Here is an 18,050-nt window from a genome sequence, read left to right as displayed (position 1 = left end):
GACTGTCGTGTTGACTCGATCAATCGTTGCATAGTCCCTAGCCATTTTTCATACTATTAGAACGATGTCGGTTGAAACGCTGTTTTACCCAGCTTCTCCGAGTTCCAGTCGCGTTGCTCACGTTGCCACCACCTGCTGCCGGCTCTTGCGGGGCCCCTCTTTCAGTGTGCGCTGTCACGCCCGTGGTGGCTGTTGCAGGCCTGTCGAGGTTTGTGAGGTAGTTGGCGTTGTTGTAACTCGGACGCTTGTCGCCAATTGGCGCTGGTGTTGCTCGTGACAGATCGTCGTTCGGTGGGTCGTCACCCATGCTCTGGTCTGATTGCACTTTTCCAGCAGCCGGCCGTGGCGCGTTCCCCTGGTCCTGGCTGTCCGTTGCTGTTGACGCCGAGGGAGTGTTCTGCGGAAGGGGTCCTCCTCCAAAAGACCGACGCCAGAAGCCTTTCACGGCATCGCGGGTCCGTTGAGTCGTAATCGGCGGATACTGTTTGTTGTAGCCCGTCGCCGCATCGGGTACCTGTGGCGCGAAGCTCTGCTGCACTGGTGTCTTCATATTGTCCCGATTCTGCGCGTTGTCGCTGTTGCGTCGCGGTCGCTGGGCATGGCTCTTTGCGCCCCTCTGCTGAGGTGCCTGTTTCGGCCCCGGCTTCGTCCTTGCTCGAGATGTCTGCTGAGCCGCCGGTAAGGCCTCTGCCGGGATAGCATCATACAGTTGATCACTGGTGGGACCAACGACAGCACCTTCCATGCCAAAGCTCAGGGAGAGCGGATCTCTGATGCTGCTCGTATAGGTCAAGCCAGCGTTGTGGCCCCATGCAATCCCGTTTGAGGCAAAGCCGAACAGATCTGGCTCCTCTCTCTTGTCATGTCCCGCTCGCTCCCACATCTCCTGCTTCGATGCGAAGGAGTCAATCTCTGAGTCTTCAGTGTCGAACCCGTAATCTCTGTCTCTTCGATAGGAGATTGTGGACTCATCAGCTGACCGAGGCCTCTGCGGGATCGACCTTGGTATCTGGTTCAGGCTGTTCCCTAGAGTTTCGGTCCTCCTTATGGTCGGAGGAGCGTCTGCCGGCATAGGTGTACTGCCCACTTGAGTCCTTAATGATACCCCTTCATTGCTGCTGGGAACGTTCACATGATCATTAGAACGGTCGTTCAGGCCGTTCTGTCTCCTTTCAAGCGTATCAGTCGACTTCTTAAATCGCTGCAAAGTGGATGAAGCGACCGTGTCAGGCGTAGGCGGAAGAGTTTGCTCATAGAGACTAACGCCACCTGCTGCGTCCGTATTGACTTTGGCCAAATTGTCTCGCTTCTCGGCGCGGAGAACCCGACGACTGGTCATGCGTTGGAGCTTGGGTTGTTCGATGGCGGTCGCTGGTCTCGAAGAGCTCGACTGTCGTGACATGTCCCGCCGCGGCGAGTACGAAGGATCCATGCGCTCGATGCGCTGCAACGGGCTGTCTTCGATGACACTTGTGATAGGTTGGATCTGTCCAGCACTGCCGAGTCGACCTGGCGTACGAAACCTGGGAGGTACACTACTTGCACCTCGGCGGCTGGGGCTGGCTGCGACTGACCGCTGAGATGGCGAAGAGGTGGGCTCACCTCTGATAGATGGCGAACCATCAACCCGATAAGGTGCGTTCCCATTCTTCCTATTCGACGGGTATACGCTGACGAAGGAACTCTTGCTCAGAACACTCAGCGAAGGACTTTCAAGACAAGGACCCGGGGTGTCGCCCAAGTCAGAAGTCCCCTCAGGAACGCGGGCAAGGCTGACGACGCTGCCTCTCACGCCAGTGTATACATTGCGAAGATTCTCCGTTGCCTCACTGTGGTCTGACATGAAGCTTGGCACTCTGTGCAGCGATGCGGGCTCAGGGCGTCGCTCGGGTGTCGTTGCTCGGTACGAGGGGTCCTCGGGAACCGGGCGGTAGGCCGCGCTGAATAAGCTCTGTGCTTCGACATGGCGAACCATGTTCCGCTCCTTGGTAAGAGTATCGACCTTTTCTTCCAGCATGATGATCATGGCCACGGCTTCTTCCACAGCCTTGTCTCTCTTTTCCATTTCTGCGATGAGTCTGTCGTTCATATCCTCGACCTCAGACTTCTCCGCTTGTAGGGCTTCCATTCGCTCTTCAAGAGCGGTCTGTCTTTCGCGCCGATGGTATAGCTCCAGCTTGAGGTCAAAGTTCTGCTTGTGCAGTCCCGAGACGACGTGCTCCATCTCCTTCAACGCCAGACCCTTGCGCTGTCCCGTTTCGCCGTCCGTACGCAATGTCTGACGCCCAGCGTCGGAGCTCGCATATTTACTAGAGCACGCCTGGTGCAAGCTACTAGCATCGATCGAGGCTGTCATGTCGCTGCTGGATTTCGAAGCATTCGACGCTGCTGCTGAGGCCCTGTGGCCCTCGACTTGACGCTGGGTCTGTAGCTTCTCGTGCAGCAATGCCGACACAGGCGTTCTTCCGCCTGACTCCGTACTTTCCTCACGGTTCAATAGACGCGTCGGTCTCTGCGCGGGACGTGGAGAGGCGGGCTTCGCGCTATTGGCAAGGTGAGCCCGGTGTGCATGGTTGAAAGGTGAAGAGCTCCGGTGTGACGATGACAAGGAAGCGGCGCTGTCGGTTGGCATCCTGCCGTTGACGGATGGGCGAGATACTCGTTCTATAGCTGGACAAGGTCGTTCTCGGACTATCGGCTGACACTCCATGGCGGCGGAGGCGCTGGTGTTGCTTGTGCTTGCTCAGGTGAAAAGCATAGAGCAAGAACTCGAATGCTCGACCATAGCGACCGTGATCAACACAACGTGCCACCACTGGTTGATCGGCCAACTGCTGTGCTCCCCACGTATGTTTTGAGGAATGGACGTGTCTCGTAGAGTGGGAGCGTGGACGAATGGAATTGCGGGCTGCAAAATGGCGAGATAACGGTTTTGTCTTGAGACCACGATAGGATGACGTGTTTGGAGAGGGTCACAATTCCTTGCGAGGCGTCGTGCAGTCCGGATGATCGAATCGTGCGTGCGAAGAGCGGTGCGTGAGGTTGACAGGCCAGATCTACTCCCTACGTCGGCAGAAACGGTTCATGAACGGTTGGCCAGGCCGTGACAGCAGGATTGTTTAATTGTGTAGGCCTTGCAAGCAAAGAAGCAGAAGTGAACAAAGGAGGGATGGAAGCGAGTGGTGAGAAGTCGTCGGTTCATGGTTTGGTCTGGTGGACGATCGTCAAATTGCTGGAGGACTGGACTGGAGATGGCAGGCCCCAGGCCCTGCAGGGGGTTACAGCAGGTGCAGTAGCGCTGCAGCCGGTGTGCATAAGGCCATAATGAATGGTCCATATGGGACGGAGATGCAATGTTAGGCGGTCGATAAGCAAGTACGTTGGCAGGCAGAGGTTTACCAGAGCCCAGAGCCCAATGACGCTGTGGGCATTGATGACATGGAGCACAAGTCAGGTCGGCGAGGCCAGGCACAAGACGCACGACTGCGCTGCCAGGACAGGTGAGATTGCGGGCAATGCGAGCCCACTGAACGCGGGCTCCTTGCGCTGCCTCCAGTCACCTGCTACGACTGGACTCTAGAGTGCCGCCATCTATCGCGAGAGCTGCCTTCTCGATGCTCGTGTGCTTGTAGTTGACTGCACTGCGGATGACTGGAAGCCGCAAGCCAGGCCTTAACAGAGACGACAATCTTCTCCACTAAGATGAGCCCGTCCCCTGACCTAGCGCAAACCACTTTGTTCTTCCCAGCTCTCATCACACCAATCAGCCCGCTTTCCGGTGCTGTGGGCGGCAGTGCCGTCCAGGGGCGCGGATGCACTTCCGTCCACCCAAGCCTGGCACCATTTCCATGTCGTCACATCCTCACCCAACCAGAGCTTTGCTTCACAAGGTCCAACGCGCGTTGCCTCCATGGATTCGCGACAGTGGCCTGCTTATAACAAAATGAAAGCCGTCAGGACTCAGACAAGGAAAGTCCTCTTCACAAAACGCGGGGTTTGCAATGTAGACCGCGTGTTCGTCCGTTGACTCTCAGACAAGACATTTGTTCTGCCCGCGTGTGGGTCATGATGGCTCGGTCAGTCCGTGAAACGATGAAGTACCAAAGTCTAGCTTATATGTAAAGTTACTTATTGGTACGAAGTTGTTTTACCACGCTAATGAATCCATTGGCGGTACGATGAACAATGCTTGTCAACCCTTTGATGATAGTAAGTCATTCATCAGCTTAGGCCCCATGTCCACCACTAGTTTACGCACTTCATGTGAGGAAACCTTGCTCCAAGAACTTCCAACCCGAACATCGAGGCAAGTCGTTGCTTGAGAGGACAGTCAGTATTAATCTCAGCAGTAGCGAGACACAATGGGTACAATTATCACCCAAATGCACACTTTCACGTGGTGCCAAGGTGGTTCCAAAGCCCAGCAGTAAAGCAGACAGGGTAGGTGAATGAGGTTAGTCGTGATCATTTCAAATTCCAAACGCTGATGCTTCATGCATAACAAAACCCATTCGACCCCAGCCAGGAGTCTCTCAATCACAGCTCGTCCTTCATCCTCTCCTCGCTGCCCTCTTCATCGCCCTTGTCTGTCGTCGTCTGGCCCGACTCGTCCTCCGCGCCAGTCTCGCCGCTCTGATCATCATCCACGTACCCTCTGAGCTCCCTATCTTCATTGGGCAATTCCACAATCTCTATCCGCCAGCCCAGGTCTCCCGCCAGCCGCTCGACTTCCTGGCGCATCTCTTCCACCATCTGCGGGTCAATCTCGTATGTTTCCATCTCGTCCTGGTCCATGGCCTCGACTTTGCCTCCTTCAGCTTTGCTCGCGCGCTTGGCGACGAGCTCAATGAGACCCTCCTCATGGAAGGTGTTTCCGAGGTGGTTGCGGGGTGTGTTGAGTTGCACTGGCGGCTTGCCCTGCTCGTCGCCGCCTGACAGGATGTTTCGAGCACCCACAACGACGCCCCCGACAACCTGCTGCTTCTTCCATGGCGCCTTGAGAGGACTCTGATCCTCCTTCTGGGGCATCCATCCATTCGCACCATCGGCATCTGCCGTCTGCTCTTCGCCTAGCAAGGGAGGAGACGATCCTTTCTCAACAATGAGTTGACAGCTGATAGGATTCGCCGTGATCTCCTTGGGCGGCAGGAAAGCCACGTCTTTGCAAAGACGGGGAGTGTTCACCACCATGAGGTAGGCACAGATGGTGACCTCCTTGATCCAAGAGATGCGCGGCTCTCTCAGTCCAGGGACACAATGGTACTGGACCTCAATGGTTCTCTCTCGTCCGGTCAGGTCGCATACCGTACCGCCCTCCAGCTTTTGCACCAGATACTTCTGGTCCGCCTTTGTCTGGACTTCTGCTGGCACCGGCTTATCGTCCTCGTCGAGGAGTTGCTCGCGTGATGTTGTAGAATGTGGCAGTGACGGCACCGCGCCAAGGACATACTCGGCAGTCGACTTGTCGCGGATCGGTGGCCTCCCCAAGGGTGGCGTCGCAGCAGCATGGAACTGCACAATCTCGACATTGTTGCAGAAACGATATGTCCACCACCCAGAACCAAAGTAGAGACAGTTCTGTGCCAGGTCTCCGAGCAATTCCCAGCCACTGAGCGTGGCACGACTCAGCTCCCGCGCCTCCTCCGCCTTTGCAAGCTCGTTGGCTGTTTCGTTCTCGGGCGCGTCGGGTTGCAGCATGGGTATCGAGCAGAGGTACTCCTGTGCGGCGAGCTTCATGATTTTGAATTCCTTGCCTGCATCGTCATGTTCAGGCGGGCCGGTGTTGCCCTCGGTTGTCGCATGGGAAATGTCGGTCGACTGTGTCGCGTGGGGAGCATCGCCAGCTATTAATGATTGCGCATCGTCTTTTGAAATCCATTGCTCATCAAACACGACATCAAACTTAATTGATTAGCCAAGTGAAGCGACCGAGTAGCGCGAGTGTCGTACCTGGGGAAACGCTAGGAGATCCTCGTGAACACTGAAGCTTCGCGCCTGAGCTCCGCCGAGCCTGAGGGACGCGACGAGTAGCGCAGCGTTGCGGCGGCGCATGGTGCCCAAGGTTCTGAGCCAGAGAGGGACAGCAAAGGGTTGTGTGTGTCGTGTAACTGTAGCTGAAAAGGCGACGATATGTGGTCCTCATGTGGATTCCATTGTGTAGATGGCTTCCGACCGTTAAGGTCAATCTGTCATCCATCAACGTCGGGGTCAATGGCCCCGGTCCCCGATCCCAGTCCCGTTATGGCTGGGGTGATGTCACGTGCCGCGTCCAAGGCCCTCACTGCTGCGCGCCAGTTCCCGAGCAACAAGAATTCGTGATCCGAGACGGTTGTTAAGGCTCTTGCTTAGAAGTCGTTGATAGAAGCTCTGATACAATTGCCACGGAAATTTTCTCATCGAGTGCATGTTTGGTTGTTCGACATCGGTGCCCGCCTACAAGTCAGAAATGGTATAGCTCCAGGGTAACTCGGAGACCTACACTTCTACTCGTAACAAGTTCCAACATGCGACATCAACACCACTAATACATCGTCTCTCCTTATCACCTCATCAAGAACACGGCAGGAGGCGGCACAGACTGTTACCCCAATTGCCATTCTCATCCACCATCAGACTACCGTAAGTTGTCTAGCGCCCTTCGTGCCTTCTCGTCCGACTGCTCGAAGGCAACGAGCTCGTGACGAAGCCAAGCGAGCGCAAGGCTCCCACGGACAGAGTTGATATTGGGCACCAATCAACCTCGCAAGCAATGCTCAGGTGAGGAGGCACCATGATGCTGTGTAACACGAAAGAGCAGCGAGTCAATGCATGGTCGAGTCAGCCCCAAAGTAGCCAGACATCACAATAAAACCCGGCTCGACTGACAGACACTTTGCTAACGCCGAGTCTGGGGCATGGGGCACTCATATCCGCTGGTCAAGGCTAATATAATAGTGCGGCTCGCGGTTGACCGTAAATTATAGTAGATCGGAGTAGGGGATATGTGTAGAAGGCGTCTTTAGCTACATATAATACCAGCAAGGCCGGCATGGAGTCATGGACTCATTGAGTCTGTGACCGAGCATGCAGCTAGCCGTCGAGAAGTGCAATAAGGCTCGCTCCAAACCAACGACAGTCCTCTTCCCGCCATGCGAGGAGCCGGATGAGGACCAGACTGCATCGCCAAAATCGACTTTTCCACTCGTTTGCGAACATTAACATCACAGTGATATAGGCGGGATGCTTGACCGTGGTGACAGCCGACCCCACCAACATGCCAAAACGGATGTCGACCAGGAGGATGCGTGTCGGTGGATCCTCGTGGGCTCGCCTCACTTTGTACCGGACATCCAGAGCCAATCGACGGTGATCATCTCCAGGGTTGCACCTTGGCTGCGTGGGATGAAGTGAGATGGAGCCTGAGCCAGATGAGTGACACGCAGGCTGATGGTGTGCCTGGAATGCTAGCGCCGACACAACGATCGTTGTGCTCGAATGATGGGCATCGCGATGTGCCGTGCAATGAATGCCCAATGTCAACATAATTGACTTGGCCGACGAGCAGAAAAGCCGGTGCACCGCGTGACTTACTGGCCTCCACAGTGCTGTAATAAGTAATTATCTATATCTAGCTGAATACACTAGGTCTTGCCTAATGCTGCGTCTTGTAATTAGTGGCAGAAGCCCAAGAGTCGTCTTATGAATCATGTGAGATTGATGAAGATACATGACGTTTCGAAAAAAAAAAAGCAACACCACTTGATCGTTTTGCAATTGCAACAAGGCAGAGGGCCCACACGTCATTAGGTGGTTAATTAGGGATAGCGACGAACCTCGGCCGCTTGCTCGCGCAGGAGGAATGATGTGCTGACGATCAGGAAGCTTGTTTCTTTTTCCGTGGCATGTTATGACAGGTAAAATGCATAGCTTTTGCAACGGCTGCTGGTCCCTGGACCTGGAGTGCACAGGATGCGCAGATCTGATCGCCGCCGCACATAGCTGAGATTCATATGTTCACGAGTTGATAATTAGCAGGACCAGACAGTTCTGATTCAGTTTCTTCCGAGCTCTTGGAGATTGTGCAAGACTGGACGCTAATCGCGCCGGCTGGGCTGTCAGCATGATGTGCATTGTGTTAATCTCACAAACAGGTCGCAAGTTCTGATTCATACGCAATTGACCGAGATCGCCACGGGGCCTAGTTTATGGACTCGAGCAACCGTCTCCAAGCTCTGTGACAGCCATATCGTGTGTGCATGCATGCATGCGCTGCTGTGTCTTGTCGTTTACACTGACTGACCGCTAGAGAGGCGCAGCCAGCGTCGTCGGCGTCACGGCTGGAGTACGTAGTACGTACGGAGTACATAACTGTACTTCGCATGAGACGGCAAATGCGGGACGACAGGCACGATGTTGTCTCGGTGTTGACGGAATCGCAGGACAAACAATCAGCCGGGCGTCGGTCTCAATCATGGGATGGCCTGCTTACGAGTCCAAGAAGTGACAACGCATCAGGACGTGGATGAAGTCCAGCGTTGGGCTCCACTACCTTGTCCAATTATGGGCCTTGGACGGGCGATGTGCCAATCAGCGGGCCCGTTTCGAGCGGTGTCGATGTGCTGTGCAGCTCTCACGCGGCGCTGGAGGTGGAGGATTCGAGAGCTGTTAGCGCCACGAGCACGCTTATTGCCGACGCACTAACGATGGGTCTGGCCGCCCCGGGCGCACCACGACGGCCTCGGGGTCTGGTCCGCCGCCGTGTGCCTGCCAGCATGCGCTGCCAGAGTCTAACTTCAGTGCCTTCACAGCGACTGGGCCGTGGACCAACACCACGCCAGTGACTGGACACCCACCAGGGCCACCACCCACCAACAACCATGCATGAGGGCGTCCAGGATATGTCCCCTTTTGACATAGTGGGGAGCGCTGTCACTCGCCTTGCTGCAATCGTTGGCTGGTCGTGCTTCTCATTCCTAGCTGCATCTTTAAGCCCCTTCATCCCTCTCAAACACCTGGGCCGAAGACTCTCGTTCTGCTCTTCCTACTCGATCCCTTGGATCTATCCCGTCGAACCCATCTCTCGCTCCCACCATCGTATGGACACGTCACTGTCAAATTATTGTTCCAATTCTCCAGCCAGCCAGCCAGCCAGCCAGCCAGCCAGCCAGCCAGCCAGCCAGCCCTACGGTACCCCCTTCACTTACTCCTGTACACCTCAAATCGACTTAGCGATACCCGACCTTATCCATCACCACTTCGGATACACATACCCCGGCTACACCATACCATCTTCTTCCTCACCACTACGCATCAAACAATATGGTTTTCGAATCGAGTCCCGTCGCCCAAGCCGTCGACGACGACCATATAGGTGGCTCCAGCAATTGTAATCAAGCAGCACAGCAGCCAGGGCTGCTGTTCGCCATCGGCCACAGTACTGTGGTCCAACCCGGCTTGTCGAATCCTGGATGGGATCCTGCCATGCTTGCTCGAAGCATGTCTCACGTCCCAACTGACGAATACTTCAGTCAAACAGTTGGTGTACGTCTCCCAGCCTGCTACCTATTCTATAGAATGACCACTAACCTTATGCTGATGCAGGCGATCCAGTCGCAGCCGCTTCAGAAGGCTCTGACCCAGCACCCGCAACAACACTACCAAGGCCACAGGGTTGCAGTACCGTTCACAAGTCAGGGCGACCCCATTGCCAGCATCAGCGCCGTTCCCATGAATCGCTCCCAGTCGGCGCAGCCAGACCTCATGCGTGGGCAGATGGGACACCCAAGCAGCACGGGGCAGCCGCTCCCCATCGTTGACGAGCACGACGTCCTTCAGGGCGTTGGCAAGAGTCCCGCCGACTATCTTGCTGGTCAGCCCGATGAATCGGGCTTTCTGTCTGCTCGCCTTCACGGCTGGGGCAACATGCCCTTCGACCAGTTTTACTACGCCGACCCGCAGTCGAGATGCCCTTCAATGATCTCCGATTCCACAATGCCCGAGGCAGCGCCCATGACCCGAGGGAACAGCACCATGTCCAACGCAGTGCATGTGGGCACACCCATGGTTCAATCGACATCGGCGCAGAGCATGGTATACGGACCAGACATGAACCTGTTCGCATCCTATGGCGATGGCACCAAGGACTCTCTTGTCCCCTTCGACTCGCTCGACGGCTGCGGCGCCAGCTTCAAGCCCCACGGCGACTACACGTCGAATGACACGGAAGCTGCGAATGCGAATCCCGCCCAGTCTGCCGACATGGAGAGGACCGGGTCGAACGTGAGCACATCCAGCACCAGCTCCCAGCGGCGGTACCGCGAGCGACAGCAGCAAGTCCTTCGCAACAGTCAAGCGCAGGCCAAGCTGGAACCCAAGCCGCAACCACCCCAGGCCAACGCCGACGCCAAGAAGAACCCAGTTGCCCTCCACAAGTCCACGCAGCAGGCCGCGCCACAGCCTTCCAAGAAGCTTCGCTGCACAGAATGCACCGACTACACCGAGTTTCGAGGCGACCACGAGCTCCGACGCCACATGGACGCCAAGCACAACAAGTTCGTCACCGTCTGGCAATGTCGCGACCCTGCCGCACAGGGCGTGAATTGCACGGACCGGCCCAAAGTACCCCTACCCGGCTGCAAGAGCTGTGACGCCGGCAAGTTCTACGGCCAATACTACAATGCCGCAGCACACCTTCGTCGCGCGCACTTTTCGCCGCGCGAGGCCCGCAGCAACCGCCGCAACTCGAAACAAGAGAAGCGAGGCGGCAGCGCGGGCGGGCACTGGCCTCCCATGGACGACTTGAAACTCTGGATGGTCAAGGTGAGCGTGTCCAAGGAGGATGCCAAGAAGGGCTCCTCCTCGGCCACCTCGAGTCCTTTGGAACCTGCCGCCGGCGCCGACGACGAGATGATCAGCTCAGATGACGCGGAGGTTGGTTCTCAGGAATCAGGCCCTGCGTCTTTTGGCTTGTCCGAGACCAACCCTACTGGAACCGGGACACCAGACCACAGTGCCTACACTGTCGCGGGTGCGTTCATGGACTTCAACTACGGGTCGACAATGCCGGTCATTGACGGCATAGGGTACTCGCCCGCAAGCTTCGAGTCCGCTCCATGGGCCGATCATGATCTCGGCACTTTCGCACACGCACCATCTTTTGGATTGGTCGACTCGATGTTTCCTTCCAACTGAGTACTGCTCCCGTACATCTCTCTCTGCGCTTGTGCGTTTGGTTCACATCATGATCTTCGCACATTTTTCTCTTCTCAAAACCATACTAGGTCTTCCACGATCTTCTCAAAAACATTTGCTTACCTGCTCTGCTTGGCGTCGGCACACGGAGCCTGTTTCTTTCTTTCTTCCTTTCCTTTATTCTTTTAATTCCTTTTGGGGCTGGCGAATTGTTTCTTCGCTTCTTTTCTGGTCTGTCAGCCCACTGTACTGATCACGATGACAACGAGGGGAGAGGGATGGGGGATACGTTCAAAGTCCCCGACGGCATGTCTGTCATTGGGCACATCTACATCTACCAACACTGCCGCGTGGATCGCGGCACACCACGGCTTGATTCTGGCGCACATGCCTGCTGCATCATAATATTCGGTGCAAGGTCAGGAGCCTTTTCTTCTTCTTCTTTTCTTCTGGCAACATATATAGACTAGCGACACGACTTATGAAGGTGTTTGGGATGGGAACAAGCTGCAATCGCTTCGGTTGGGCGTTTTGATTATTATTCTTGGATGGTCAAACAGCCTACTGACATGGGCCTGTATTGGGATACTTTGGACATGCGCTGGAGTTTGGGGGCTCGCTTCGGGCTCATCATGAGCATTTGGGAATGGCGGCCATGGGTTTGGCCAGGCCTTTTGTGGGATTATCACGGCGGGATGCCGGCTGTCAATGTTACTAGGATTCGGGCCATTTCTGTCGATGGCGAAGAGAACAATGTACACGCGAGCTCCAGAGCTCTGTTCACTTTTTGAGTCAATTGTTCCAGATCCAAAGTGTTGATTGTGTGGTGTGATGAGACTCCACTACTGTCAGTAGTCTGCGTCCTGCGGAGGTCATCGTCAATCCGACGTCCTCCTGCGACATTGCACAACTCCTGGCCAGATTCGAGGAGCGGCCAGAGGCAGCCTCAACAGTGCCCCCGATGGCTCCAGGAAAAACAAGGCCCGAGTCAAGTCGCCATGTCGTTCAATCCCACAGTCGAGGTACTTTCGCCGATGCGATTCTGTCGACCTTTTTTGCAACCCCCTCAACGGCCCTGTCTACTCCACGCCTGTCCCTCTGCTTGCTCACAGCGATATACTTTTCTCATCTCCGACGCATCGTACTGCCCGACCTCGTCTTTATTTGGCCTCATGCTTTGACGGACATGAAGACCGCCAAGTCGTCGCCTCATTACTTCCTGGACTCGGCGGCCGACTTTCGTTGGTCGTGGTTCGTGGTCTGGTCTCTGGGGGCTGTGATCCTTTCTGTGTGGTCTAGGTTGCGCACTCATTCAAAAAAGGAGGGTAGAGGGCGGCTCCTGGACTTGTGCGGTGGCGGTCTCACAGATCCATGGTATACGCTGTGGCTTTTTACATGCATCTTGAGCATGGAAAGCACATTTGTCCGGGCTTCGTGGTCTTGTGCCCAGCTTTGGGCCTACGCATCTCTCCTCGGTGCCGGGGACATAGAGCGACAGTTTATCGTCACTCTGCTTCACGAGAAAAAATGGCGAATCATGGCGCAACTCTGTCTTGTGCTGGAAAGGCTCCTTCGTTCAGTCCTACCCTTGATCCGAGGGCGCTGGCTCCTTGCGAGCGGGTGGGCAGTCGTCGCGGGCGTGACGGTGCACCTTGTGCGTTTCTCCAACAAGTACTTTCTCTGGCTGGAGATGAGCGATATCTTCATCACTTTGGGATACTGCCTTCTAGCCAGCTTGCTTGTGTCTCTGCGCGTGGCAGAGCTGCGGTGGCCGCTAGTGAGAGAAGCATAGCAGTAGTCATTAATCATTATCGTTATTTCTTCACCCTCTCGGTCCACTCCTTCGCTCCTTTGACGCCTTCATGGGCTCTTCTGAACAGCTTCCTTTCCCATTCCTCCAAGCCTCGGAGGAACTCCTCCTGCTGTCCACCCAGACCGCCCTCATCCGCTTTCCTCGCGTGGAGACCGACGTCGCCTGCTCTGACAGTCCACGTCCGCCGCAGCACCTCACTCAATTCTTTCTCGTCAAACAGATCGAGCATGCGCACGCCGACACCGTACAGGTGCACAGACTGGTCTCGCAGTGGGACCGCCCGCGGATCGGCCTTGAGCGCGGACAGCACAGCCGTTCCCAGGCACGGGGGAATGTTGAGGGTGAGCGGGGGGGAGGAATCGCCTGATGACGCGAGCGCGAGAAGTTCGGCGAGCCAGAGAGGCAGGGTCAACGGGGTGCCGGGTTTGAGGACTTGCGAGGGCGCGTTGTTGAGGTGGCCCAGGTAGGGCACTTCGAGTTCGAATGTGCAGGGCACTTTCTGCCGCAGGGTCAGTATGTGATTCTTGGAATTGGAGGTGCTTAGAAGGGCTTGTACCTCCCCGTCTGTCAAGATGGCGTCGACATCGTAGTAGGACATTGTGACATGGTGCTGCTCGTGGAGGGGAACCGAGAGACGCGTCGTGGGGTTGAGACGCGCAGTGTGCGCAGCGTCAGGCGCCCTCATTAACAGTGGAGCTGCTGGTCACTACCATTTACGGAGTATGCACGATGCAGTCGCGCGCTGATGGCTAAGTAGTTATTTGAGAGAAAGCAGAGCTTCTACTCCGTGGTGAGATATACATTCTATATATCTATGTGGCTTTGCTCTTTGTGTCCGTGCAGATAGTTGGCTCGCGGTCATGCAACAGCATTGAAATGGCTTTCGTCATGGATTGTGGGGGCAATGGAAGTCATAAACTGTATGCTTCTAAGTTTACTTCTGCTCGTGTGCTCTATATTGAATTCGTTGGAGAGCATCACTGGACTATCCGAATGCCATGTTCTCCTCGCGGACACCATCGCCCAGAAGATGGTAGGCGAAGCTTTGCTTCAGGTTAAGCAGAATGTGTCAATCGGTGCCTGAGTGGCTGACTCGGACTCCGAGTTACCGGACTAACTCAACCTGGAATTTAGTGGATCCTCCGACGTAATTTAGCTCTCGGCAATCCGAGCTTCGAAATGTCGTTTTGTTGACATCATCCGAGATCTTCCACCTCCACCATCCACCACGACTACGGATACATAGACCATTGGTACGCTCTGTCCCCGTTGAAAGTTCTCTCTCGAACACACCAATTGATTCTCTGCGACAATCGAATTGACTGACACGAACAGCAATCATGTCTGCTACTCTCCTGCGCACCTCTGCCCTCCGCGCTGGCATCCGCGCCAGCGCCGCGAAGCCCATGGCCGGCATGGCCTCGACTTCGTTCGTCCGCGGCAAGGCGACCCTCCCCGACCTTCCTTGTACGTAGAACTACTCACCACCGGACTGTCCACTGTATTGACCAGACCAGACGACTACGGCGCCCTCGAGCCGCACATCTCCGGCCAGATCATGGAGCTCCACCACGCCAAGCACCACCAGACCTACGTGAACGGAGTCAACGCGGCCATCGAGGCCATTGGCGACGCCCAAGCCAAGGGCGACGCCCAGGCCGCTGCTAAACAGGCTCCCCTCCTTAACTTCCACGGTGGAGGCCACATCAACCACTCCCTCTTCTGGGAGAACCTGGCCCCCAACGGCAAGGGCGGTGGTGGTGAGCCCACCGGCAAGCTCCTGACCGCCATTAACGAGGACTTTGGCTCGTTCGACAACCTCAAGAAGCAGACCAACGCCGCGCTGGCCGGCATCCAGGGCTCTGGATGGGCATGGCTCGTCAAGGACAAGACGAGCGGCACCCTCGGCCTGGTCACCAGGATGGGACAGGACCCGGTGTCGGGCAACCTGGAGCCCCTGATGGGCATTGACGCCTGGGAGCACGCCTACTACCTGCAGTACCAGAACCGCAAGGCCGAGTACTTTGGCGCCATCTGGGAGGTCATCAACTGGGGCAACGTGGCCAAGCGCTTCGAGAAGTGAAGCGTCCAGTTGCTTACCATGTGAATAGCACTTGTACCATCTGCCAGCTACAGCCTAGTTTTCAATACCTTACTGATTCAAGAATACTCTATCTGGTTGTAGCTGCAGCGAAATCACGCACTAGCTTGCTCGGTGAAGCTCCGGGGCAGCCTATTCTCGCCCTTTTGGTATGGCTGCCCGGCTTCTTCCCTGGCCATGTCATTCACCCACCGCCCATGGGCCTTGAGCCCGCGAGCGCCAACCTCCCTCCACTTGGCGCCAAGATAATACCACGCAAGAGCGTTACCGACCGTGCCGACCTCGTCGCTGACACCTCGTTTGGCTTCCAGGCTCATTTTCTTGTGCAGCTCGTCATCACTGAACAGTTCGAGCAGGTGCTGCGCTACGCTCTTGTGATCGCCAACGTCTACCAGAAAGCCATTCACCCGGTCCTTGACCTGCAGTGGGATACCACCCGCCTTGGTTGCGATGACAGGCCGTCCTGCGTGAAGGGCCTCGGATACCTTGACCTCGAAACCTTCCCGCGTGGACAGCTGCAGGACCACGTGGGCATTCGCGACCAAAGTATTCAGAAGCTGGTCATTGGGTTCGAGTCGCATGATGGAGCAGTCCGGGACTAGATCTGGGTAGTCAGTTTCGAGCTGCGTCATCGTCTGGTCGTAGACAGTGGATGCGTCGGGATCATCGATTGATCCATTACCACAGCTAAGCATATCTGGTTACCACGCATTAATTCCTCTTATTGAAGTGCTGCTCACATGCAAAGTTGGGGAGGGTCGATGACACCGTCCTGCTCGCAGAGACGTCGGAACTCTCCATAAGAGGCAATGACATCAGGCAGGCCTTTCGATGGATCGAAGCGCGCGATCTGTACAATGTAATTTCCTACACCCGTCAGCACTTCATTCCACGTCCCTTTAGGGAATGATACATACGAGCTGGCCACGCAAGTTCAGCCCTAGGATACGTTGTTAGCGCTTGATCAATCTCCCGCGAGACGGACTAGGCGGTCGATACATACGTTCTATGTTCATGACATTGCATGTCGTACAGATGTCCGTAATATCCTGTATCAAAACGGTTCAAAGGCTTGTTCAAGCCGTCCAGCCAGTCGGTCGTCGCAGGCAGGTATGCCACTTTCTCTTTGGGCACAACCTTGGGAACAAAACTAGGTATGGGATGCGAAATGAACATGTCTGCGTGGCGAATGTTCTCCCATAGGTACGACCACACGTCTTCTTGCGGCGAGCCGGTTTTAGCCACGAGGTCGGAGCGGATCTGGATGTGCGAGCGATACAGGACAGGGCGATCAGGCGTCAACTTCTTGATGACAGGGATCAATCCCGGCATCTGAGGATCATCGACCTACCCACCAAAGGTTTAGAAAAAGCACGGTAAGAGTATCCGTGGACGAGAGCACTTACAACTATGACATGTGCACCGCCTTCCCCTGGTGGTCGGAGAGGACCCCCTGGACAGAGCCAGTATCGATTAGCATTGTCGACGATCCAATCCACGATGAGTTGTTTCTCTTGGTATGTGATGTGCTGTCCAGGCTCATTCACGCCCTGGAGGATGTTGTGAATATTCTTGGTGATGCGGAAGACGCCTGCTCGCGGTTTGGGCACTGTTCCCCGTCAGAGAGCCGCCGCGTGCTGGGACAGCAAAGCCGAGACAACTCACCGTACCAGCGCAGATGAACGCCCGTGAGCTGCGAGAGGCGGACCAGCGCATGGCGCATCAAAGCCACTCCACCGCCTTGAGGCGTGCTGCTGAAGAAGGCGATCCGCGTGTTACCGTCCTTGAGCTGGCGAGCAAAGTGCAGCATGCTGTCCCATGTCTTTGGGCCACACGTATCTCTATGGTTCTCCAAGGTCGTCAGACAAGCCCGGAATGCAGCATCTGTCTGAACGCGGCCCTTGAAGCCTACATGCAAAAGGGGGGCTAGTGATGGGCCAAAGTGCCTGAGGATTATTGTTAGTAGGTCCGATGCATCAAAGGGGGGTTTGACTTCACATGATGCATTTGCGACCCATGGAATCGGCTTGCTCGTCGAGGCTCTTGACATTCCATAATCCGCTGTGTCGAGACGCGCCCTCGGGCTCCATGACGATGGGCACAATATCCAGCTCCAGCCATAATTTCGAGCACAGGGTGGGACTCAGCTCATGCAGCGCAATCGGTATGCCGGCGCCAATAACCTTGAAGAAGTTGTCCTTTTCATATTTCTCCAGAGCTGGGATGACGTGCTCGGCGATGGGGTCCTTGGAGGTGACAGGGTCACTCCGATCGTGCGAGCGCAGACGGACGCGTCCCTCGGAGGAGTCCAGGAGGTATGTCGCGTCGTGTGCGGCTATGGCCAGGTTCGCCGTGTCGCCGTCATCTGTCAGCGAGACTGACATACCCAAGTATAAAATCTGGAGGTCTCAGCGCTCTTGTTCATCCCACGGAGACACGGGGGACAGCTTCGGGTACCGTGAGAGGAGGGCCAAAGTGTGATCTCCCCTTGGCCACAAGGCTCATGCGTCGCTTATGGTGATGCGACTCACTGGCCGTGAAACGGCCAGGCTCACCCGAAGATGCCGTTCCATCAGGCATTGCGTCTCTCATGATGAAGAAGCAACTGGAAAGGTTTCGATGCTATGGAGGCGCACGAGAGCTTGAGGCTCTAGCCGTGAGAACAAACTGGCCAGTGCAAGCGCTTTTACAGTGCCTGCTTGCTTGACCTGCCATTGACGTAAGAAGTGATGGAAGCAACGGAGCTGAATGGTCGGCATGTTGCTGTGACGGGATATACACCACCATGATCGAATGGTGTCGTTACCCGCCCCTCTATCCTGGGCATTAGGGGGAACCTTGTTTTCCCACGCTCGACCAGGCATTCGTAGATGAAGGGCAAAGCAGGTTACGATTATCACAAAACTGATGAATGATGCGTATGATTCTTTTTGACTTCTCATGCATTCCTTCTAGCCTTTCTGCGTG

At 55.8% G+C, this 18,050-nt stretch overlaps 6 protein-coding genes across 6 annotated transcripts; 2 read left to right on the top strand and 4 right to left on the bottom strand.

The window, feature by feature from the left end:
* Nucleotides 1–37: 37 nt before the first annotated feature.
* F5Z01DRAFT_617901 (uncharacterized protein) lies at nucleotides 38–2,632 on the bottom strand (the record flags this gene model as incomplete). The annotated part of the gene is made up of 1 exon (XM_046261005.1): nucleotides 38–2,632. The coding sequence occupies one exon, from the start codon at nucleotides 2,630–2,632 to the stop codon at nucleotides 38–40; it is 2,595 nt and encodes an 864-aa protein (XP_046120531.1).
* A 1,904-nt stretch (nucleotides 2,633–4,536) lies between these two features.
* On the bottom strand, nucleotides 4,537–6,051 carry F5Z01DRAFT_680007 (protein OS-9; the record flags this gene model as incomplete). Its single annotated transcript, XM_046265568.1, has 3 exons — nucleotides 4,537–4,586; nucleotides 4,629–5,901; nucleotides 5,950–6,051. The coding sequence occupies 3 exons, from the start codon at nucleotides 6,049–6,051 to the stop codon at nucleotides 4,537–4,539; spliced, it is 1,425 nt and encodes a 474-aa protein (XP_046120530.1).
* Nucleotides 6,052–9,137: 3,086 nt separating this feature from the next.
* On the top strand, nucleotides 9,138–11,443 carry F5Z01DRAFT_478939 (uncharacterized protein). The gene is made up of 2 exons (XM_046260058.1): nucleotides 9,138–9,519; nucleotides 9,580–11,443. The coding sequence occupies exons 1-2, from the start codon at nucleotides 9,298–9,300 to the stop codon at nucleotides 11,167–11,169; spliced, it is 1,812 nt and encodes a 603-aa protein (XP_046120529.1). The 5' UTR covers nucleotides 9,138–9,297; the 3' UTR covers nucleotides 11,170–11,443.
* Nucleotides 11,444–12,983: 1,540 nt separating this feature from the next.
* On the bottom strand, nucleotides 12,984–13,580 carry F5Z01DRAFT_671860 (DNA replication complex GINS protein PSF3; the record flags this gene model as incomplete). The annotated part of the gene is made up of 2 exons (XM_046264742.1): nucleotides 12,984–13,481; nucleotides 13,539–13,580. 2 exons carry the CDS (start codon nucleotides 13,578–13,580, stop codon nucleotides 12,984–12,986), a joined length of 540 nt encoding a protein of 179 aa, XP_046120528.1.
* Nucleotides 13,581–14,322: 742 nt separating this feature from the next.
* Nucleotides 14,323–15,065, top strand: F5Z01DRAFT_671859 (manganese superoxide dismutase; the record flags this gene model as incomplete). Its single annotated transcript, XM_046264741.1, has 2 exons — nucleotides 14,323–14,449; nucleotides 14,500–15,065. The coding sequence occupies 2 exons, from the start codon at nucleotides 14,323–14,325 to the stop codon at nucleotides 15,063–15,065; spliced, it is 693 nt and encodes a 230-aa protein (XP_046120527.1).
* F5Z01DRAFT_479183 (glycosyl transferase group 1) lies at nucleotides 15,061–17,924 on the bottom strand. The gene is made up of 8 exons (XM_046260060.1): nucleotides 17,541–17,924; nucleotides 17,082–17,482; nucleotides 16,749–17,029; nucleotides 16,490–16,692; nucleotides 16,087–16,430; nucleotides 16,001–16,023; nucleotides 15,824–15,950; nucleotides 15,061–15,770 (listed from the first exon to the last, which is right to left on the bottom strand). The coding sequence occupies exons 1-8, from the start codon at nucleotides 17,673–17,675 to the stop codon at nucleotides 15,179–15,181; spliced, it is 2,106 nt and encodes a 701-aa protein (XP_046120526.1). The 5' UTR covers nucleotides 17,676–17,924; the 3' UTR covers nucleotides 15,061–15,178.
* Nucleotides 17,925–18,050: the final 126 nt, after the last annotated feature.

The sequence above is a fragment of the Emericellopsis atlantica genome (genome assembly GCF_019669845.1).
Source record: "Emericellopsis atlantica unplaced genomic scaffold F5Z01scaffold_6, whole genome shotgun sequence".
NCBI lineage: Eukaryota > Fungi > Ascomycota > Sordariomycetes > Hypocreales > Bionectriaceae > Emericellopsis > Emericellopsis atlantica.
This window is presented reverse-complemented; position numbering and strand designations above follow the sequence as displayed.